Source organism: Aulonocara sp. 'chitande type north' Nkhata Bay, linkage group LG3, assembly GCF_057382095.1.
Source record: "Aulonocara sp. 'chitande type north' Nkhata Bay isolate Kocher_YH1m ecotype deep benthic linkage group LG3, A_spYH_male_GT1.1, whole genome shotgun sequence".
In the NCBI taxonomy this organism is placed as follows: domain Eukaryota; kingdom Metazoa; phylum Chordata; class Actinopteri; order Cichliformes; family Cichlidae; genus Aulonocara; species Aulonocara sp. 'chitande type north' Nkhata Bay.
Genome location: NC_141346.1, coordinates 34198653 through 34222590, shown reverse-complemented (window position 1 = coordinate 34222590; position 23938 = coordinate 34198653). Strand labels below are relative to the sequence as shown.

General features: G+C 42.7%; 2 protein-coding genes across 9 annotated transcripts in view; both read right to left on the bottom strand.

Moving 5' to 3' along the window:
- Positions 1-4222: 4222 nt before the first annotated feature.
- tox4b (TOX high mobility group box family member 4 b) lies at positions 4223-20287 on the bottom strand. 2 transcript variants are annotated; one of them, XM_086277599.1, is made up of 9 exons: positions 20134-20287; positions 15637-15705; positions 11722-12009; positions 11376-11636; positions 10955-11275; positions 10792-10872; positions 7499-8161; positions 7242-7396; positions 4223-5849 (listed from the first exon to the last, which is right to left on the bottom strand). In XM_086277599.1, the coding sequence occupies exons 1-9, from the start codon at positions 20137-20139 to the stop codon at positions 5792-5794; spliced, it is 1902 nt and encodes a 633-aa protein (XP_086133725.1). In that variant the 5' UTR covers positions 20140-20287; the 3' UTR covers positions 4223-5791. The 2 variants fall into 2 exon arrangements, with proteins under 2 accessions (XP_086133725.1, XP_086133716.1); XM_086277590.1 differs by lacking the exon at positions 20134-20287 and adding an exon at positions 17482-20104.
- Positions 20288-21514: 1227 nt separating this feature from the next.
- Positions 21515-23938, bottom strand: part of slc12a6 (solute carrier family 12 member 6) — a 41663-nt gene continuing 39239 nt past the window's right edge. For 6 of the 7 annotated variants that reach the window (XM_086277562.1, XM_086277553.1, XM_086277569.1 and 3 more), the window contains one exon: positions 21515-23741. In XM_086277562.1, the coding sequence (XP_086133688.1) occupies positions 23650-23741 (92 nt within the window). In that variant the 3' untranslated portion in view covers positions 21515-23649. The remainder of the gene's footprint in view (positions 23742-23938) is intronic. The other variant, XM_086277577.1, reaches the window with a different exon arrangement.

The window sequence follows — 23938 nt, the reverse complement described above, 5'->3', positions numbered from 1 at the left end:
CAATATTTCATTAGTGTTGTCACATCACATCCTGTAAGCATCGTCTGCCTGTGTCTTTTCCCTGGAAATGAATATTTCCAGCCAATATAGGCAATCCATCAACATGGCTGGAGAGTTGGTAGTTATATACAGTCTGTATAAGTGTGGTTAATCCAATGAAGATTTGTAAGGAGACGGCAGTTACTGTGAATTCACAGCAGTTACACAGTGATTAGTAATAAACAGCCAGTGAGAGTGAGTGGATTTAAGAAAGTCAGTGACTCAGGTGTGTCGCTTGGTTTGTCATCTGTTTGTGAGACTGGAGGAGACGTAGAAATACTTTGTTTTAAATCTTAGTTAGGAAGGTTCCTGTTTGAAAACAAGCACTTTTTGTGAGAAATGCAAGAAGTCCATCTGCAGAAAGCACACAGTTACATTCTGTCCATCATGTGGACAAAACTGTAAATGTTGAACATTGGAAAACTGTGAACATTGGGAAAGTTCAAAAGAAATGTGTTTGTAAGAACGAAAAACCAAATTGTTCCTAAAATAGTTATGGAAAGTCTAACTGTTGTATGTCTGTGTTCTACATGTTTATCTGATGGGAAATAAAGTTGCTATTGTTTTATTGCAGTTTCTTGACAATTCTGAGTGGATTTACACAGTACGGATCTAAATGACCCGCAACAAAATCAATGTCAATTGTTTGTTCTTCAACATAGTACAAGGGTTAATGTCCAAAACTTGCTTATGATCTTCAATTTGTAGCAGATCCACTATCACACAGCAGCTGGAGCAGTCTCCAATGGAGGTCAGTCCACTGCTGCCACCTGTGGCCACATACCATAGCCTACTACTAGATTAATTTGTGACACACCTGCTGCTATGATCACAGTGAGTAGAGGCTGAGTGGCTGCACATACCCCTGGTACATCCAGATCTACCCACAAACATGTTGAAAGATGCAATGGCAGCAATGTGGATTGTCAACACTAAAAACAATCAGTAAGCAAAGACAACAGGGATCACTTTTTTCTGTTTATTTAGCACCCACAACATTTGTAGTCGTCTTCTGCACAGGGGAAGTTCACACACACTGTGTGGTACCACTTTCCACAGAAGGTGCAATCTGCAAGATTGAATGAGATTGTCAGAGTCATTGTCTGACTGTTTATTACTAATCACCTGCTGTACATTCACAGTAACTGCCATCTCCTTACAAATGTTTATTAGATTGACCACACTTATGCAGACTGTATATAACAACCAACTCTAACATGTTTGTTCGCAGAGAAAAGACACAGACAGACTGCGCTAACGGCATGTGATGTTACAACACTAGTGAAATATTAGTGTCATTTCATTCATTTCAAAGGTTTATTTGCATGACGCACAAACAGACACAATTGAAAGGTACAAATGTGCATGACACGAATTCAAACGTGGTGCAGATGTGTGTCACAGGTTGATCTGGCTGTAGGCTGTGGCACTTGGCCAGAGGTGGCGCTGGTTGACTCGAGTCCATGTTAGTGCACAAAGTAAACTGCTCGCTGTAGTTGTGAAGCAAAAACGCTGAAACCGGAGAAATAAACCGTGCAAGGGGAACGATAATGATGACAAGAGTCTCCCGATCGTTTACTCTTGCTGTCCTGTGAACAACATCGGCGTGGTGTTAATTGCTTGCTGTTTTCGCGATCGCGTCGCGCATGAGGATATCACCAGGTAAACTCGCCACATTTTTAAACATTTTGTTGTTCAACAGCATCAAGACTGACGGAGTGTGTTTGAGACAACCTCACAAGTGTCACAGATGACACAATTGGCGTTTTTTTGCTGGTTTGTCGGTAGCAGCTCCTGAAACGCAAGACTGCCACACATCTGTTCGACCAACGACAGTTGATCTAAACGCCAGTAGATCTGGAACACCGGCAAACCAGCCTGTGAAATGGATGAAACACATCGTGACTGGGCTCCAACTGCGTTTTGGTGAACATGTTCCCCAGTGTGGTAGTAAAACCAGGGGAAAATGCTCTCGTTAAATACTCTTAAAGGTCTTGTGCTGTATATGTAGTGATACGTTTTCAAAAGAGACAGTAAATGACAAAATGCTAGTAGCAGATGATATTATTTAAATGCTGTCATGATTTTATGTGAACATTTTGTCATTTGTAAACTATAAACAACATGGATTCTACATTGTAACTGATGTGATGTTCTACAAAGTGCTTTTGATAATAAAAAAACATTAGTTTCTTTATTCAACTTTTTGAACAGTGGTACTTAGTAAGTACATATTCAGTAAATGCAAATTATTTACATGCCCCCCTAAATACAACATTATGGGTTATTCAGAACAGAACTCTGCTTGGAGAAATATTTTCCCATCAGTTGATCCAACTCCTCCATAGTAGCAGGTGGAATTTGTACCTGTCACTACGGATGGTCTGTTTGTTTTGATCAAGAGCCTTTTTTTAGGCAGCTGAAGAGGAGAAGTCTATCTTATGGCCAACCTCTGGCTGTATCTTGGTCATATTACCCAGCAAAACCCAGTATGCAGGTTCATCTGTAACAGTCCTTGTGCCACGGATCAACACTGTTGCTTCTACATTAAACAGAAGAGCAGCGACACGACTGCAGGTCTCCACGACTCCGGCCATACAGGTGCAGTTCAACCTTCCCTGTGATGCTCACTATGACCCATGCCCGCAATGCTGGTTCATTCAGTCTTTGAGAGTGCAGGACCTGAAACACACAAAGTTAATTTAAGACAACAACTTTAATGAGCCAAGACCGACACAAATGTATTTGATCTACTTTCAAATCCATTTATCATAAATGTAACAAAGTGTTTAGAAAGTTGCCACATACATGTAATTTTTAATCTTTTTATGTATCCATCTATAGAACGCTGCATGTTATATTCTAAATCTGCCTGTTTTGTTTTTGTCTTGTTTTTTTAAACCTGCCAGCAAAAACGAATCTAAAGTATGTAATGCAAGGATGTAATCACTTTCAAGAGGGAGCATAAAGTTTGACTTTAAGTGACAATTATGAATCACAGATTCTGCAGGTCATTAATCAATGTAAAAAACTAAAACAATGTATTTTTAGTGACACAGCACACAAATATGGAAGCAAGATGTGTAATTAGGATTTATTTAAAATAAATATGAATTAATTAGTGCAATATCTTTAACCATAGAGAGAATGACAAAATCCTTCAGGACATTGTCACATCAATGCACTGAACTCACTATGTTATCCATCTAACAGAGCCTCAACATGTTCTCACTGTAATTTCCCCTCATGAATGAATTTATGCTCACACTAATCTGAATGTTTGGAGGGAAATCAAACGCATTTTACTCGCTGTACTCAAGCTGACTTACCTTTGTTTGAATGAGGGCGTACTCACAACGTGGTCTAAAAATAGCCAAATCTTGTACCCAACCATTGGTGAATTGCATGTGCGCCTACAGAGATTTATAAACTGGTGCGCCGTGTATGCGCTGACTCCACAGACAAGGTACGAGAATATATCAGGCTCAGTCAATACCGGTTGTTCTTCAGGGTTTCTACTCCACTGCCGTGTTTCATACGGGTCCACATTTCCAAAGCAGGCTATTTTTTGCAAGTACCGTCTCTTTGCATCTGGACGCAATCTGGCTCTATAAAGTCCTTTTTCTTTTGAGCTGCTTTTAAGTATGGTTCGTAGCGGTCTTCTTTCCAACAGTGTGTTTGTTTTGATTCGTGGCCTGCTAAAATGGTGCCACTCTCCCACAATGCATTGCAGTGTGACAACTCCAAAGCCCTATGGCATCCACTGAGCGTAATGCTTCCCAGTCATTCATAATCCGAGCTCCGCGTTCGTGACATAATTGAAGGAATCCCTGCTCACACCGCTGACTCACACACTCACCGGTGATATCCAGACAGCTTATGATATTTTCTCAAACTGCTGCGCTGAAAAAGTTTCCAAAGAGCACGCTGTGTGAGACGATAAACATCATTTAACCTTTTAACCTGTGGCTTCCACATATTTGTGAAACAGAAAATGATGACATCGCTCAAATAATCAGAACATGGAACAGTTGTCCAACAGTCAAGTTTCTTTTCTGCACTAGTGTACACACAAATCACAACAGCAGTTGCCTCAAGGCGCCTGCTTCATTGCATTAATGTCTTGAAATACCAGGAAACCAAACGTCTGCATCTGGAGACTTGATTCAAAAGGCAATAAAAACCAAAACAAATGTTTAAAAAAAAAAAAAAATGAATAAAGGAAAAATTACAATTTCACAAATGTCAAACATTTTTTAATTAAAATTCCTCTTTTTTTTTTCCTATTAAAAAGTTGTAAAAATGAGTCCAAGGCCTTGATGCCGTAGCATCTAGCTTTGTTATTTTTTGTGTCATACAGTCTGTGTATTTATTTACTTATATTTCCTGAACGGCGCACAAACTTTTTCTTTAAATTAATATAAAAACAACAACAAAGTCAGACATTCAGCAGCAAATCTAACCTTGTTACATGAGAAGAAAAATCATAAACAGAAAATAAAAGTCTGTATTCTTGTTACTACAGCCGTAAAACGTGAGGCCAAACTGTCACCAGGAGTGTACTGAAACATAAAATATTTATTTCATGATTAAAAACATTTCCAGTACATCTGCGCTGCAGGATCTCATCACACTGGGAAGCGTTGTTTGTTTTTTTGGAAGCAGCCATCATTCTTCCGTTTCACCTGAAACAATGTCCCGGTTAAAAAATAAAGCTTTAACACCAATTTCCCTTTACAGTAAGTAGTGTTTGTCAGAGCTGGTGTGTTATTTTGCTGCGATACACATCTCTCTTATTTTTGTTTCTCTTTCCTCAAACAGAAATTTTTACCTCATTAAGAAAAACCCAGCACACATTTAAAAAGCTCTCAGGACACAGGGCCTTCCAGCAGGAAGAGAGAACGACAGACAGAGATACTTTTCCTGAATCTTAGCACCTTAGTTAAGTTGGAAGTAACCTTGTTTGTTTCTTTTCCCCTCAGGCGGCTTGTAAAAGGTGACAAACAGCATTTAGCAGACAGCAGATCACCGGGTCTCTGAATGGCTTCAGACCTTTCAACCTCTTCACGACTCCAAAGTAGCTTTAAGACCATTTGTGCTTTTGCCTGCGTGTTGCTCCCCCACCCAGCCCCCTTTCTCCTTAAAAAAAACAACAACAAAAAAAACCAAAAACCAGCCCCACTTTACTCAAGAACAGATGACTCAAAACTCTCAATTCGTTCACATTGATCGCTCCTCACCGTGACGAGTAAAGGGAATAGCAAACACACTTAAAGATTCATTTTTCTGAAATGAATAAACTGAATACGTCTGTGATGATTTTCTTTTCTCCCCATCTTTTCAAAACAATTAAAAACACCATAAGCCTGTATAAAACGTTACTTTTTATCAAGTCTGTGTTTTAAATTCACAATCAATGATCGAGAGCAGGAAATGTCTGGAGCAGCAGAGCCGAGCCTCTGTGGTTTCTTCGCCGTCCACGCGATCGTGGTATTCGCAGATGACTCAAGAGTTTGTTTTATTCTGCTAGAGAAGCTTCTTGTGGGAGGTACAACACAGGGACTTCTTTTTTTTTTTTCCTTTCTTTCTTTTTGTGTGTCCACAAGATGACATGAGCACGATAAAACAAACCATTATGTGCCAATACCTGAGTCTATTATTCAGTCTTTTCTCTGTCCGTTTGCATTTCATGTGGTATTCTCATCCTTTTCCGTCTCCGAGCATCACTCCTCCCCTCAGGTGTGTCCCGGTCCTATGTTACCGTGGTGGAGTTCTGCCCTCGGATAGCGCACCAGGCCATGAAAACGTCTCTGTGGAGAAGAGAGGATGATGAAAACATTAGGTTCAAGCAGGTCTGAGTAAGATGCACTTGTAATCCAATTTTAGGGGTTTGAAGACAAAGATCCATACTGTTCACATTCCAATAATTTGTTCGGAAGCTTGTCTCTATACTTTTCTGTCAAAACTACACAATGCAAACCAAAAGTTTATTTCAAGAGCTTGTTGTGAGAACACACTAAATAAATAAATACATAAATAAATGGTTGGTATACCTGTGATCAGAACTAGAAAATGTTACATTGTATCATCATCTCTTCTAAAAAAAACAAAACAGACTATAAGAGGCTTTTGGACGAACAAGCAATTAGTTTTTCAACTATTGAGAGGACATAAAGGGCCCCCCCATTGCCCCCTGTAGATCCACCCCTGCCTCTGATACCAGCCTTCATCGGGTATTTAAAGAAACACAATGGAAACACCCAGGCAATTGTTTTAGTCTTTGACAAAAAATTTTTTTTAAATTTCTTTCTTGCTTTTTAAACTGTAACTTTAATCAAAGAGCACCATGAAGTTCTTTGATTTTAAAACTAAATATGTTCTCAGAGCTGAAAACTGAACATTTTTGTACCTGAAATATTTGAGGGTGGGGCATCTTTATGTCATACAGTGCCATGTTGGTCTTTCAAACAGGAATCTTGGTCAAATGTTTAAATTTCTGTGTTTTGGTGAATTTTTATGCACGAGTTGAGCGGACGATCAAGATTTTATTTTCATGTTTTTTTAAACCAACTTTGACATCTGGTGATCCGATACAGTCTAAGTGTTTCTCTCGTCTCTTATTTAGCTTTGTTGAATTTTCATCTAACCAGCCTGTGGTGGGGCGTGGTCTGCAGCACGGCTGCGAGGGAGGTGGATGCATCTGAGAGGCACCTACAATCGCACCTCGCCGACTTAAAAGACAATGAGCTAGAGTCCTGTGAATCCTGTGGTTGTTGTTGTGTATGTGTAGGTGCAGCTAAAAAGCTGTGACTGAGTGCTGTAGAAGAAAACTAATAAAAGAGTGCTGAAAAGCGTTGGAACGTGGTCGGGTCTGTGGTGGGTTTGTTACACAGCCATTATAAATATCAAATATATTATACTGATATATTGCTAATTTTAGCCATCACTTACACACCAATAAGACTAATCTAGAGGAAGTAAAACTGAAGGTTTCAGTAGGTGAACCTGTGGATTATTAACCGTCTTTTCCAACCGATCTCAGAGTCACTATGCTTTGACTCTGTGTTTCTTTGTTAAACAGCATCTTTACGACCACCTAATGTACTTCACAAACCTCTGGAAGTGAAGCAGAGCACGCTGTGGAAACATTTAAAGTACTGACGCACACTCCAGGAGTCGAGTTTAGGTCCGTCTGTACGCACCTGCAGTGTGTGGCGACACACTCGTTGCTACAGTACTCTTTGTCCCAGTCTTTGCTCTCCACGGCGGGGTTTGTGCAGCCGGCGCGCACGCAAATGTTCGGGTTGGCGGTGGGAGTCACACTCGGGCCAGGAGCAACATTAACCTCCACCTCCATCTGAGAGGGCGGACAAAAAGAAACACCGAAATTTATGTGAATGTGTATTCATCCAAACACTTAACAGTAAATGTTCGACGTGTTCGAAGTTCAGCGGCTCACCCCTTCCTCGCCTTCAGCCACTTCCTCTCCTCCCGTCACCTCACCCGTGTGTCCAACCTCCACCGCCAGAGCAGAGGTGGTGGCAGACACTGTCGTGGGGGTTTCCCCCGTTGACGTCACAATGATCGAGGCGCTTGAATCTGACTGGCGTGCTGAAGGCACTACCTTAAGCGGCGGCGGAGCAGTGGTGGCTGCCGCCGCCCCTCCTCCACCACGCGGTTTGGCCTGGAGAGGCGGGGGCGCCTGGGCGTGCACCATTTGCTGCAGCCGGGGTGGAGGAGGGGTGCTCTGCATCTGCTGCAGCGGCGGAGGCTGGCGGGGCGAGGAGGCGGTCGTCACCGTAGCTGACATGCCGCCGGAGGGTAGCGGTGTCTGCTTGATGATGATTTTGGTGACGGGGGCAGTGTTGAGGGCAGTGCTCGCTGGTGGAGGCTGCGGTTTGATGGCCCCGGTGCGGGACCGGGTGGTGACCTGAGGCAGGTCCAGGATGATGTTGGAGGTACAGATGTTGGTGATGGTGTTCTCCTCTGGGTTGTAGTGCTGCGACCTAGTTGGCCGGGTGGGCGGGGTGGGGGCGGGGATGGGCGTAGGCATGGCTGTGACCACAGGAGCTGGGGCTGAAGGTGGGGGTGATGGTGTGGTTTCCATGACCTCAATAGGTGCCTGAAGAGAGGAAGAAGAAGAGAAACGTTTAGGTGGATATTTGTGTTGCTCTGGTGTGTCCGCACCAGGACAGCAGAATGTATCCTAAACTTTACGATGCAGAACATCAGAACTACCAGATTTACAGCTGGAGTTCCAAAGCATCAGGATAGAAACTGTTTCTCGATGAGACGAGACATTTTTAAACTGTAAGAAAACCATTCTCATGGTAGGCAAAGCTCTTTGATAAATCATCAGTGTGTACTCAGTGCTCAAGGTTTACACGATTTAAATCATAGAACTTCAACTTCAGCTCTCGTGGTGAGAGCAGCAACTGATGTAGCTACACCTTGAGCTGGCACCTGCAGAACAGGCTGAGACGTTACACCATGCTCAGGTAGACTGGCAGACACTGGCAGGGCCACCATCCCTTTCTCCACCAAGCCAGACACAAGAGCAGCCTTCAGCTCAGCCTTACGCAGAGCTGTGGAGACACAAATGCCATAAAATGATGCCACCTCATGCAGATCCCTCTTCCTACAGGCGTCCAGCTGGACAAGCGAAGGATTTTCCTTGAATCAGAATCAGAATACTTTATTCATCCCGAGGGAAATTAGGGGTTACAGCAGGCAGCACGCTAATGGCGCATGCGCACTCACAAAGGAACCTTCTGACCAACTTTACACAAACATCACATTGGGGAGACATGTCAGAAAGGTAGGCTGATAGGAAAAACAACGAAAATACACTACATGAGGTAAGAGGAGGAGAAAAAAAACTCCACTCAGACTGAGCTCCTGGTGGGAGAACAGTTTGATAACAGAAAAAAACACCTCAGCACAAAAGCACATGACTATCAATACACCATAGAAACACGAGACAAGCAACAGGGGCGGGTAAAGGGTAAGAGAGAGCCGGCGTAGACAGCGCATCCGGTCCTGCAGCATCTGCGCTGGTCCAGTTGACTGCTATCTTCCCCGGTAGGGCACAAGCATCGAAGGCGTTGGAAAGGGAGGGGGATGAGTGAGTGCTTGTCAGTGTAAGTGTGTGTGTGTGTGTGTGTGTGTCCAGAGTTCAGCGGAGACAGTGTCCTTCGCACTATCAGGCTAAGTAAACAGTCTGCCAGCCAACCCAGGTGGCCTACACGGCAATATCAAAGGTAGCCATTAAAACTAAAACTACCTGAGGCTAATAATAACAACAAAGAAGAACCACCTCCAATACACAAATCAAAAACAGGTGGGAAATATGTGTGGCCACAGGGTTAACCAATAAATAAAATTAACACCGACCCTCTCCTCAGACCTGCCTACTAAAATCTTAGCCTGCTTAGCTTCTGGAGTGTACCAGGCTCGAGGCAACTTTAAAGGCTAAGCATTAAGTGCACAAAGCACCGACAAGCCTACCCTCGACAGGGAACTAATCCCCACCCAGGATTACTCCGAAATTAAAAAAGGCAAAATAAAAAATGAGTGCCTGAAGGAGGAGCTTACGCTCAGCTAGACACTCCCCTTTGCTAACTGGAGAGAGAGCGCAGCAGATATAATACAACTAAACAAGCCACCGGCAAACAACTCACTAAAACTCAATTGCTGTTCCTTCCATTCAGATCCCGGACGAGCCCCCACATTGTTACGTTCCCCCCGAAGGGGTCTAGGCATGCGAGTGAGGGGACCAGTAACAAATGAGTCCAGAACAGAATGAAAGGAAAACAGAGAGGTGGTTTTTAGTAAATAAAATAGTCTTTATTATAGATAATCTTAACATAAAGAGCCAGCAACGCCGTTTTACCAATAACACTTGGAAAAAGGAAAAAAGGCTGCAACGACAAAGAACACGAGCCAGGTGCAATATATCAGCCACCTTTCATGTTCAGGCAGACACACACTGCAGTAACATGGCAGCAGCTGGCTCTTCACTTCCTTTCTGGGGCAGTGAACATGGTACATAATATCTGTAGAAAAGTTGGACTGAAGGTCAGAGCTATGCAGACTGATCATTGAATCACCGCAGTCACTCCCCACTGCCACCACACCTGAGCACAGAGCACATCTTCTTATATACAGAAACTCTTCATGGTTTAAGTTTCTCATCGTATTGCATCACGTGTAACCATTTCCTTTTAATAAAATCCAGATATGAGTTATTGAACCACATGTCCTCATAACAACTGCATAATGAGTGAAAGATGTTACAACTCATCCACATGGATACAGCTGAAAGTTACAGTATTAGTCTGAACTGGTCTGGTGTTGGTGCCTTTGAGATTTTTCTTATCTAAAATATTTTAGGTGTATGTGCAGAACACTGAGAGGTCTGCTTCTTGTCAATTATTAGTAGAAATGCATGCCTGTGCACAGCACCTGCACAGTTTATGAATGCAGCTGCATCAGGACTCATCTAGTCCAGTCTCTGCAAACTTTATTCATCTGTGGTGCCACATTAAAGTCATGGGTGCTGATACTGAGTAAGCAATAGTAAATTCATCCTGTCATCCCTAACCCCTCACTGATATACACTGAGGTGTAGAAAACAGTCGTCAAATGTCGTCTTTATGAGGGAACGATTAAAGAGTTAAACCCTGTGTGATCAGGACATCATGCTAGCATACCTGTGGTTTGTCTGCTTCAAACTATCAAGGTTTGACTCACCTGAGAAATGAGACTGGCTCTGTACTCTGCCAGCGCTTTCAAGTAATCCTTCTTTGCTGCTTCGTTTTTCCTCTTGTAAACCTAAAAATGATAAATATTAAATGACTACACAAGCACATTTACAATCTTAAAAACCTTGAAGGAACCAAAGAAACCCTCTTACTTGTTTCTGCTCCTCCCCCAGACTGTCCCACATGGACGCCACGATCTTGGAGACCTCTCCGAAAGTCGCGTTGGGGTTTTGTCCCTTAATAGCTGCCTGTGTGTCCCTGAAGAACAGAGCGTAGGCCGACACAGGTTTCTGGGGCTCGTTGGGATCCTTCTTCTTCTTCCCCTTCTTCCCCCCTCCTGCTCCTCCTTTCCTTCCCGTAGCAGAGGAGACGCTGGAGGTCGGCGCAGACAGCGGGGATTCAGACGGGGAGGGATCGAGGGAGATGACTCCAGGGGAGACGGCCAGAGAGACCGGAGATTCGACTAGGACGCTCTGATGGAGGATGAGGAGGCAAAAGGGCACGTTGGAGTAAATAAATGAGATGCATTTTCAAACAGATGAGTGCCAGACGCTGGTTATATTTAAGACTCACCCTTCTGAAGTCGTCCATGTCATCATCCTGGAGCGAGCTGGTGGGCGAGGCTGTGGCCGACAGCGGGTTTTCGGGCGACTGCGGCCGCTGAAGTATGTTCCCGCCGCCCAAGCCGAGCCCCAGTTGAGCACTGAGCTCTGATTGGTCTATAGTGGTGAGCTGATTGGACCCCAGTAAACCCTGGCCCATGTCACCTAGAGGGACGTCGATGGTTACCGGGGACGAGCTGCTGAACTGAGAGCCAATGGGATGACCGAGATCCTGGGATAGGGAGGAGGAGAAAAGGGGCGTTACTTAAAGAGGAGACTGAAGGTGGGTAAAGGTTAAAATGTCACGTATTCCTTACCATTCCCAGTGACGACCCTAACAAAGTATTCCCTCCTGACTGGGTCATGACTCCAAGAGTCAGGTGCTCCAGTCCCTGAGAGGCCGCACTAACAAAAGTGGACGCGAACGAGGGGTCGTCACCTTCAACGACGGCGTTCCCAGGTACCACCACGCTGTCCGAGGGTCCAGTTTCTGACAGCTCCCCGAAATGGGACACGACATCTGACACGGAGAGGGCAGAGTCCGGGTCCAGAGAGATGGGAGGGATCTCGAATTCCTCATCGCCAAGGCTGGGAGTGTGGAACGTCTGGTGAGCACGGGGAAGACAGAGGAGAGGAAGAAGTAGTAGTAGTTAGGATCTAACATCACTCCGACACTTGGTGAATAAACTCTCATATGTTGTGAAGATCACACTAAACCAACTCCAAACTTTTATCACTTCTAAGCCTCCCCGAGCCCCCACCCCTACCAAAGTTTTCTCTGACACTGATTTCATACTGTGTTTTCCATTTACAAGTTCTGACGATGATGGATTGTTCAGGCCTGGGAACAGGAAGCTCCTTGACAAGAACTTGCTAATAGCTGGAGTGGAAAACCAACAGAGGCAGCTGATCTTTGTTCAGTTAACCTATCAGAAGGAGTAAAGCTCAGTTCAATCAGGGTTTTTCCCTTTAATAAACAAAAAACTCACAGCTTTAGCATAGAAACTGTTAAAGCAGATTTAAAACCGGCTAAAACCAGGTGCTTGTTGAGATGTTTTACCTGATGATGCCATAGTCAGCTAAGCAGCTGCTTGCACATTTACATAATGACTGTTCCACAAAGTGCAGCCTGCTTCAGCTTTTAGGTTCCCGTCTATCCTGACGGGAGAGCAGCAGCGAAAAGATGTCAACTTAAACTCTGACTGGCCTCAAACTAAACGTCCATATTCATCATGTGTCTGCAGCTGCATCACTGAAAGCCCCCATCGTTTGACTCACACGCTAGATGAGTCAGTTTTGCAGCTTTTTAAATAGTGTCTCATGACTCATTCTCGATAAAAAGCCTGTTTTCTACAGGACAGAATTATCAAAAAGGTGCCTGGATTTGAGGCGGTGGGGTGTGACACTTAAAGCCTTTTTATAAACAGTTCACATCCCACAGGCTCAGGTGGACAGCAGGTTGAAATGACATGAACGTGGTTTAAATTAATCCAGCCTGTCTCCAGGAGAGTGGAACCAGAAAGGGTGCAGTGTCCACTCTGAGTCTGGGACAAGTTGTTGATCCAAGTGGAGAAAGTTTCAGGGTCTTCTTCATGAGCAGGAGAATGGAGCGGTGCACAGGCAATTCACCAGTCCATCTATGCTCCCACCCTCACCTGTGACCACGAGCTCTGGGACATGAATGAAGTTCCTGAGATGCAGGGGGGGGAAACAAACTTCCTCCAAAGGCACCTCAAAATGCCCCGTAACATTCTGGAGAGATTACATGTCTCAGCTGGCCTGGTGTCTAAGCACTGAGCCCCAGAGCTGGAGGAGATGGGCAGGAGAGGGAGGTCTGGGTTTCTGTGCAGCAGAAGATTGATGGTTTAAGTAAATGCTAGAAAACTGCTGCTACTTAACGTGGCAAGATTGTAAACTGCTATCAAGTTGAGCTTCATTTGTGCTGTCGTAAAGGCTCAAGTTAAATTTACTTGCTTACGGTATCAAAACCTCCTCACAGAGAGCATCACTGTCACCTTAAGCTTACTGTCACAGAGGTGCTGTATTAATCATTGTAATCATCGTGAAAACCAGAGAACAGAGAAGGATATGGAAAGGATGCCTTTCTTCCTGCTCTATAAAAATATACCATCTCAAAATGAACAACTCAAACATGCACACAACACAACACAGCCTGTTCCCCTACAGCACAGCAGATTTCAACATAAGCCATCTATTATTTAAAGCAGCAGCACTATAACCCAGCTCAGTGTATTCATCAGCAGAAATATCTTATTTTAATCGTTTTTAAATAGAGTGTTCGACAGCTTCTTGTGTCATTTTTCTCAGTATTAACTTTAGTTCCTCCTCCTTTTTATTTTGGGTAGTATAAAACTTTCTCAGGCAGCCTGTCTGCTGGAACAATGATGACTCTCTAAAGTTAAATGGACATTTCTCTACACTCAATCTTTGTCCCAATAATATATCTGATGAATGGCAGTAAAGGGTAGAGTTATTTCTGATTATTTATGCCCTGTTACAGTTTCTCTGATGCCGCTTGATTTTGCACCTGGTTTGGCTGCTGAACGGCTCTTTGGCATCTTTGCATTATGGCACTCTCCTACAGCTTTCCATTGAGGCTCTTCTGAGCTTTTTTTAAGACCACTCCTGCAACGCACATGTCAAACCTCACCTTTTAGTACCGGCTCAGCTTTTTGGGAAAGCCAATAATAGTGAGTTGTTTATTTTTTTACAAAAAAAGGGATCTATCTTCAAAGACAAAAAACCAACTGGTGTGAAGTTGAGCCAGACCATCAAGTGCAAAGAGGACTTTAGCTCCGTGCTGGATCAAACCCTCCCTGTAAACTTGTCCAGCCCCAGCTTGCGCTACAAATAACTCTCAAAGCTAAGTGCCCGTTTTCTCAAAAATAAACAGACTATAAACGTCTGAAAAACTCACAGGGTCACTTACAGTCGCTTATCAATGTTCTCCAGATGTTTTCTTAACAGTCTCTTTGAAACATCTGGATAAGAGATTTTACAGTGTGCCCTGTGGAAAAATTCTAACTGATGGCAAAGTGTGCAGTCTTTGAGAACGTTTGAAAATTTTCTTGAATTATTGGATATTAAATCTCTTCAGGTCTCCACACATTTTTCAAACTTAAATATATACATATATAATTAGCAAAAATACCCAAAACATTTGATTAAACTGATGCAAAATCAATGACAAGGGTTTCCAAAAGACCTTTTACCATGTGGAACAGCAGCTCTGCTTCCCTACTGTACAGTGCAGCTTCTGTTGATAAACAGTCTTACAAATGCTGGATGCTCACATTAAATGCAGCTACCAAATGACCTTTGAATATGTGCAAGTATCCAAATAGGACTAAATATTTATACTCCTGGATCTTTATGACATCAAAAAAAGGGGATGGCCCTAATATATAGTCATCTACTACGCTCAAGCCCCACCCACCTACCGTTCAAACCTCACATTTGCAGGAGGTAGCCAATCAGAAAGAAGCTGGCTTAAAGGTGGGAGGAACTGAAACAGCTCGTTTCAAAGGGCAGTAGAAGATAAACAAGGATTATTTTTGAACCGTTAATCATCAGAGTCCAAAAGTAAGACTTGGTCTTTTACGATCTTTCTAGGTGACCTATCGCCAAAATAAAAAACAGGAAGGTAAACTGTGCAGCAGGTGGTGAGATAAGAAAGAGCTTTTCAGTGACTTTTACAGTGGTCGGTTTTTCTTTTACATGCCTTTATAATGTCATTAAAGCCTATCACTTAAAATACTATGCACTGGCAGTTTAATACCATATTTTTAAAAAAAATTGGTTTCTACTAAAGAAAAATCAAGTCTTCAGCAGATACATTTTTAGACAGTATTTTTTAGGGGAACAGAGTTTAATTTAAATCAGCTTAAACCCAGTTCTGTCAATAAAATGGCCAAAAATAACAGAACAGAGGCCAAATTTCACTTAACTAAAGCAACAAAGACTGTTTGCCTCAACTACATATGGACCAAATATGCATATGTCCACAGATGCCCTATCTGAGCCAGGAAAAAGCCTGTGTATCTATAAAATATATGAAGAAGTGACACAAAATTTTATCTATGCATTCCTTATTTTTGTCCTCTTTAGCACTCTTAGAGACTTCTAATGCCTTTAACTCTGGCAGGATCTGCTGAGAGGTGGGACCTCTGCAGAAACAGACCGATGCTCGTGTCTCAAGTATAAAGGCTTACCTCTGAAGAGGAGAGGAAGGGGTGGCCGGAACCAGGAATCGTCAGGTAGTTGTCGCTGCCTCCGGGGAACTGAAACGCAGGGGAAGAGAGTGTAACAGTAAGGGAGGAGGGGCGACACCATCATCACAGCAACACAAAGAGCTACCTAAACGCACCGCCAACAGGGGCACACCATAAAACACACATTTACCAGCAAATCTAGCTTAAACTGAGAGTCACAGAGGAGGCTTCCTCTTTACACCTGGTTAGTAAAGAAGAGCTAGTTTGAATATATTGAAAAATCTGCAATTGACACTCTGAGATGCATTTGACTTTAGTAAGAGTAAATATGTTTGTGCAGGTAAAAACAGGACTTCCTGTGGTGCCAGAGGCAAATCCAAAATGCGGTTTTTAAATGACGACTTCATTTATTAAGAGAAAGAAGTTATTCAAACCCATCTGCCCTGTGGGGAAGTAACTGCCCCCTAAACCTAATAACTGTTTGTGCCACTCCTAGCAGCAACAACTGCAACAAGTCTTTCACGTCCCTGGAGGAGTTTTGGCCCCCTCTTCTTACCAGAATTGTTTTGATTCAGTCGCATTGGTGAGTTTTTGAGCATGAACAGTCTGTCTAAGGTCAGGCCAAAATGTCTCAATCTGGTTCAAGTCCGGACTTTGAACAGACCACTTCAAAACCTTCATTCTGGTTTTTGGCCTTGCTGGTGTGTTTTTGATCGTTGTCCTGCTGCACAAACTGAGCGCTCTTGAGCTTCCGGACATGAACTGATGGTCGGACGTTCTCCTTTATGGTTAGTCGTCCAAGTCCTGAAGAGGTAAAGCAACCGGAGACCATCACACTATCACCACCATGTGTGATGTTCTTTTTAATGCTGTGTTAGTTTTTTGTAGATGTAATGGGACCTAAACCTTCCAAATTCAGCTTCTATCTCATCAGTCCACAGAATATTTGCATAAATTCTTGGGGATCACCAAGATGTTATTTGGTAAATGTAAGACGAGATTTTGTGTTCTTCTTGGTCAGTGGTGGTTTGCTCCTTGACCTCTCCTCCCATGGATGCTATTTTCATCCAGTCTCTTTCTTACTGTTGAATCACTGACTCTGGCCTTAATAGAGGCAAGTGAGTTGCTTACGTGCTCTTCGAGTAGTTTTGGTAGGTCGGACACTCCTGGACAGGTTCACCACTGATCCAAGGTTTCTTCGTTTGTGGATAATGGCTCTCACCGTGGTTCAGACAGTCCCAAAGCTTTAGAAATGGCAGGGTAACAGTTTTCCAGATTGATAGATGTCAATGACTTTGTTTCTCATTTGCTTCTTTAGATCGTGGCATGTGTTGCTTTCTGGGATCTTTTAGCCTCCTTTACTATGTCAGACAGCTTCTACTGAAGTGGTGTCTTCATTCATCAGGCCTGGCAGTAATCAGGGCTGGGTGTGGTTACTGAAACTGAACTCTGCCTTCTAAAAAAAATGTGATTAATCACTGTTAATTCATGATTTGACAAAGAGGGCAATTACCTTTGTACACAAGGTCAAAAGTAATTGACTGAAGCTGAAACAGGTAGGCACAAAAAACAAATAAACCATCACTGGAGATCAGAGGGTTAAACAGAAGATATGGTTTCAAACAGCCTTATTTCAACACAGGAGAGGAGCATACACTCACATGTTGGCTCCTTAAGTCCAACATGCGTCTTTATCGATTTGTTTTAAGGATGATTTTTAGTCGCACAGATAGGTTAAAGGTTTCTAACCTAAGCTGAAACTATAACTCTCTCTAAAACGGAAATACTCCATTACTCAAGGGTCCAGTACTCGAATAAGCATGCACGGAGCGGCTGTTCAGTCACCTTATTGTCGGAGTCGAACCCATTGAAAGACTGCGGATCCAGGAACTCCGGATCCCCGTCGTGCTGCCCGGTACCGTCCGTTAAATCCGAGTAAAAATTCAGATCCATCCTTTCAGCTGGGCCTCATGTGTGAGCTGTGAGGCCCCCCTTCTTCGCTGCGATACGACGTCAGGCTATTAACCGGATCTCCTTTCCCCTGATTTTTCCGCCCCTTGTCAGCGTGCGATTGACGGATAGGCTGGTTACCGACCAGCTCCGCCGTTAGCCCGGGTTCTCCTTTAAAAACCCGCCGACAGTGACAGCCGTGGCTGGCAGCCAGCTAAACTGAGCATGTGTGTGTGCGCGTGCCAAAAATAGCCCGTCCCGTGAGCTGGCCGGCTCTCTGACGAGGTAACGTGGCCGTTTAACCGTCTTTCTCGCTGACTTTGTCCTATCACGGTTTAGCGTTAGCTGGCTTTGACGCAAGCCTGCAGAGGCGCTCACATTTCAGCCCCCCTCCGCCAGACAGCCCGGTGCTCGTTTGTCTGTCTACCTGCCTGTTACTCCTCCGACGTCTCAGTGACCGTTTAAACGGCAAACCGACCGCGGTCGTGTCAAGGTGTCTGACAGCCAAGGGAAACACACAGAGTCCCCGATTTTTAAGCTTCGCTTTGGCTCGGGCCAGGATCCTCAATGGATCCCGAGAAACAGATCGTGGGTTGGATAAACAGGCAGCGGTCAAGCTACACTGGTGCAAAGCCGGATGTAGGGCGAAGCGGATTTCAAAATAATCGTGGACGAATAAAATCATTACTGGAGCTTCATGTCCTCTTTTACAACATCCATGGATCGTCTCTGTGGTCTTCCTCTTTTTCCTCCTCCCTGGCAACATCTTTTATCCAATATATCAATCACCCTCAACATTTCCAAACTGCTCAACCTCTTCTGTTACAAATCACCTGTCACACTTGTCTCCACCCTGCTTGCACTCTTCTTTACCTCTCTTTGTTGCTTTGTAAGTTTGCCCCCAGGTAACAAAAACGCCTGCACTTCACCCCTTCACTACCTCTAGTCTTTGCAAATGACTTTTCCCACACATGTATTCTGCCTCGCACCTACGGATTTGCGTTCACCTTCTCAACAGATCATACAGCCGCCTGCTCCTCCACCTGCTCCCTACTCTCACCATAGATCACGTTGTCTGGGACAGACTACCACCTCCTGCCTGACCTCATCTGTCAGCCTGTCCATCACCCTTGCGAGTATCAAGAGACTTGCACCTTAATAATGTCTCACTGTCCTCAAACACATTCTGCACCGCCCTCACATACTTCTCTACCACTCCTGACTTCCTAATGCAGTACAGGCACTGGAATTCGACTGGCTTGTTCCAGGTTTTTGATTTACCTCCCCTTATAAATCGAAAACCCTATACATAAAAACATTTCTATGGCAAACAGTAACTACATCTTATTTTGAAAGGTCAACTATAAAGAAATGAAGCATGGCTGAAAACGTTTACACAGTACTACAGTACTACTAACTATACAGTGCTCCGTGCATCACGTTTACCTTCATTTTAAAGTATGCTTTTTTTGCTTATGGTATCTAAGACAAGGATGTCAAACTAATTTGACATCATGGGCCACATAAAGCCAATTCTGATCTTAAGTGGGCCAGAACAGCAAGATGTTTAACTTCACATTTAATCCCTGGCATATCTAAATATAAGAAAAACAAGTGCAAGTGCAAGAATATGTTATAGTTTTTCTATGTGATAAATGTGCACAATAACAGAACAACTTCTGGTAGCTAATTGCCCAAACAGTATAGTATTTTTAATGACTTCTTTTTTCCTACAACAGAATATTTCTACAGTAGATATTGAAAAAAAAAACTTTTATGTCATTTAATTGTTTATCTCTTGGGTAATTATTTGGTGTAGCATGAATATCAATAGGAAAAGCTAGAAAACTTGTGAGAATATCACTGAAAGTTTCAAATCTATTCTCTCCTTCAAATTCTCCACAGCATTCCAGTGGCCTGGACTGGAGTCTTTGTCGGGCTGATTATGGTTCCCGGCCCTTATGTTTAATACACCTGATATAACATGTCTAGATTGTAGAGAATTAATATTATGCTGCAGTAATGTCTCCTTTATTTTGAAAGGTTTAAATGGAAGCTGGCTGCTACTGCTGTTCGGCATCAATTAACCCGGTTAGCACTCATATGTTATCTAAATTAAGTCCTTTAACATAAAGTTTCCTGTCTGACATGGACTAACACCCCACATTAGGCTGGTTCTTACTGGATGGGGATGTTAGACTGTTTGTTGGCGTTTAACAGTCTCCTTCAGCTGATTTAACTGCTCTATCCTGTGGCTCCTTCCTGGATACACGAGCTGCATATTTTTTTGTTGTTTAAACCGATTAAAGTTCACTAACACTGAGACTGCCTCAGGTCCGCCTGCTCGGACAGACAGCTGGGTTAAAACGAGGCTGAACATGTTAGCAGAAGTTAACGTGAAATCCGTGAACAGAGGAACAATGATCAGTGAGGTCAGCGCGTACAGCAGGCCGCCAATGATGTCTGACAGCCAGACTGCGCGTGCTATATTTTGTCATCTTGTGTGCGTGCGCAGCAGTTTATTTTGTTAACACCAGCCACTCTTACCTCCATGCTCACCCCGAAACCTGTTTAACTGTGTTTGTTTGTTTGTTTTTAATCCCACTTTTGCCAGGGAACTTCACCCAGAAGTGATTTCCTCAAATATCACAACATGGCACCGGCTTCCGGATTGTACGTGCAGAATCACGTGACCTCAGCAAGCACAAGTTGGAAGCTTGGCTTTCAAAATAAGACGTAGAAATTTATAGCATTGATAACAGAAAAGCAATTAAAAGGAAGTTCTAAAAAGGAGCTATGTTTTTTTATTCGTTTAAAAAACGAAATTGGGTCACGGAAAAGTAGTTTATAAGGCAAAAACAGTGTTTGTATCATTTTAATGAGCTTGAAAGTCAATATTTGTCTTTATTCTTCAGTACAGCCTGAACTCCTAGACAAGGTTTCTTGGATTGGATCAAAGACACATTTAAAACCTGCAGGAGACCGGCCCTTGAGGCCTGGAGTTCAACACCTGTGCTGTAGACCAATGGGCCTCTCTCCTGAGTTCTTCTGTACATTTTGACAATTTGAACCACAAATTTTACATTTGGATTCATCACTCCATAAATCCTGTTGTCACTGAATTTAAGTTAGTTCTGGTGTAATTTGGAATAGCTCAGCCTTTTCCCCATTTCCTTTCCTAATAATGGCCTCTTGACAACTTAATGAATCTTCAGTTAACAGTACATGCATCAGCTGAAGGTTCAGATGCATCTGTCAGGTCTTTGTTGGAGTGTTTTAGGGCATTTTTATTCACTTGTCCAGTTTCCTCAGATTCTTTTTGGGGTACACTGCAGGGTATGTCCAGATCTCTGCAGACCACTCACATCCCGGACACAAACTGTTCAAGCTGCTGCCCTTAGCCAGGTGCTACAGAGCTCTTTACTAAAACCAGCCGCCACAGACTTTCTTGCCCCGGGCTGTCACTCTGTTGAACACTAACCCACTGTTATGTCATTCAGGTCATATGCACATTGCACTATCCAGTTTGCACTGGTTCATGCTGGTTGCACTACACTCAGCCTATTTAAATATATCATTCACGCCCAGTTGTAGTTTTGTACAAGTTGTATAGTTTAAAAAAAACATGTCAAACTGTTAAATTTGGTATTATTAACTGATTTGGCTGAAAACCAGTGATGCGTTTTTTGACAGGTAGTCAGTAGATACACTAGTTCATCCCTTTAGTTAGGTGCCTTTTTTGGCTTGAATCATTCATAGGTGAGTGTTTTGTGGAGTGATAAACATTCCACTGAAAATGGTCCAGTACAAGGATGTGACTGAAAATGAGCAAAAAGAAAGCAGCTTATGTCCAAATAATTTTTTCTTTGGACAAACAGATCTTCATTTCAGTTTAATCAATTTAAAATCATCTGCTCAGCTGTTCTTGTTAAAGTCCACTGAAATGTCTACGGTTAAAAAGTCAAAACATAAAAAAGATTTGATAAATGTGTCTGTCTATAAACAGGCAAAATAATCCAACCACCTACACTATCAATCATCAAATATATACAATAAAACACAGATCACAGTTTGTGCATTTTTTTTTTCAAAACTGTTTTATTTATTCCCATTTTTTTTCCAAGCAAAGTTTTTTTTTTATTCCTTTTTATATTAATGTAATTAAAAAAAGATAAAACTTGGGATTTTTCATTTTTATGTACAAGCAAGAAAAAAACAAAACAAAACAATGTTTAGGAAATAACAATGAACAGAGAACAACCCTGCACGGTAACACTGTAAAAAAGAAAAAAGAAAGCGTTAGAGTGGAATCAAACACCTGCAGTTCAGAGCTCCTCATTGTAGCTTGTGAGCCCACATTCTCTCTCTCACACACACACACACACACACACACACACATACACACACACACAAAAATGTATACACATGAAGTGTGGTGGTCCTCTCCACGATGGTCCAGTGTCTCCACAATACTGTTTCCCTTTACAAGGTCGTTATGGCAACAACCAAAAACTGTCCCCAGCCCCCCCCATCTCTAAACTGAACTCTACGCTAACGTCGAATAACTTACTAACTATTCAGGTGCAGTCCAGCGTGGGCCTGAGAGAAAACGAGAGAGCAGAGAGAAAACCTCTGACCATTTCCTTTGCACTGGTTTCATTTTGGTGTCACATCCACAGCTGTGAATGTGTTGAACCCTTGAACCTTGAATGTGGTGCAAAAGACCGAAATCCTCTTTAAGCAATTAAAAAAAAAAAAAAGGAAAAAAAAGAAGAAGTGGACACTGCTGTATCAGCAAGGTTTGATGGGTTTCCGGAATAAACCTTGTGATTTTAAACTGAGCTCTGACAGGTTTTCTTCTAATTATGGAAGTTCTGAAGGGGGAATTCTTGTAATTACCCTCTGCAAAAATGAGCTAAAACTTACCACCAGGGGGCAGCACTTCACCAGTGGGATGTTTGCAGGTAGGTGCCGCTTTGATTTTTAGTCCCACCCCCTCTTCCTCAACGTGCATTGCCTTTGGCCTGGCGCCACAGTAAAAAGAAATAATAATAATAATAGTAATAATTAATAAAGGTTACACTGACCCTGCAACACAAGGCCTGCGTGGCTGTCACTTTAGTTAATTTTTGATGTTTCAAACTATTTTTTAAAATACAGGAATTTACAAAAAGTACCTTTGAATTTTTATTTGATTTTTAAAAATGTAAATAAAACTCAGGTGTTATCAATTTTTTACACAACATAGTCCTGCTGAATGCCAATAAAATAGACCTTATCAGAATTTCTACTTATCCATTTAAATTTTATATATATAGCCTGAAATTCTGTCTTAATATGCTGTATTTATTAAAATATTCATCTGATATGAATAAATTCATTTTTGAGGTAAGATGTCTGAATTTTAAACACCCAACATTTTTATGTTAAAGGCTGTTGTGACTAAATTCTAAGTAGTAGCAGCGAAAATCAAAAAATAAATCCTTGTCAGTGCGTCTTAATAAAGCAGATTCTCGTCAGTTGTGTGCAAATACTCCTGGATATGAAAATAAAGAGTACCGATACGCTGGTAAGAGTAAACAGATGTGTTTGTGAGAAGCAACAAAAAGAAAACCATACTTGATTCTGACAGAAAACTGCTGTCTGCTTCCAAATTACATTCTGTACAAAAAGCAACCCTGAGTCTCATCAGCGGGTCGGCCGCTCCGCAGCCTCTCACCGTTAGCCTCTGTGGTCCGCCCCTCCAAACGCAATCGCTCCTAACACCACAGTGCTCCCTTCCTCATTGAGTCAGAGGACCCTCGGGTGGGTGAGTCAAACATAAACACATACACACATACACACACACACACACACACACACACACACACACTGCTCCTTGTTGGAATTGTGTTGGCATTTTTGTAGCTTGGACAGCATGTGGGATGGAAACCAGCGCCACGACAGGGAAGTGTGACAATCGACAATCGCTCTTTTTCAGGTTCCCAGATCCCATCGTCTTCACTCTGCTCTCTCCTGCACGACTGGCTGCTTGCTTGATGCTGGCTTCCTGTGTTTGTCTAATCAGGAGTAGATGGTGATGACTTCACTTCCTCCGCCTCTCACCAACAGCACACGCTCCAATCCTTCTGTCAGGACCTCCAGGAACTCCATGTCTGCTCACTGAATTAACGAACTTCTCATACTATGTTACTTTGATAATATAAATGAATTCTTTTAAATAAATGAAAAGCTTATACGTTTTAATAATCATGTTAGTAAGCAAAATTTAACTAAATTTCCTTTCGTCTTTAAGGCTTTAGTGATTTTGTAATTAATTTTTTAAACCCTGTTTAAGCCATCATAAAGGTGT

Coding starts and splice junctions, on each gene's coding strand:
- tox4b (XM_086277590.1), bottom strand. CDS start 17,589: ATGGATCTGAATTTTTACTCGGATTTAACGGACGGTACCGGGCAGCAC. Junction 12,010..15,636: donor CCTTCCTCTCCTCTTCAGAG/GTAAGCCTTTAT, acceptor CGTGCTCACCAG/ACGTTCCACACTCCCAGCCT. Junction 10,873..10,954: donor TGGGGGAGGAGCAGAAACAA/GTAAGAGGGTTT, acceptor TATCATTTTTAG/GTTTACAAGAGGAAAAACGA.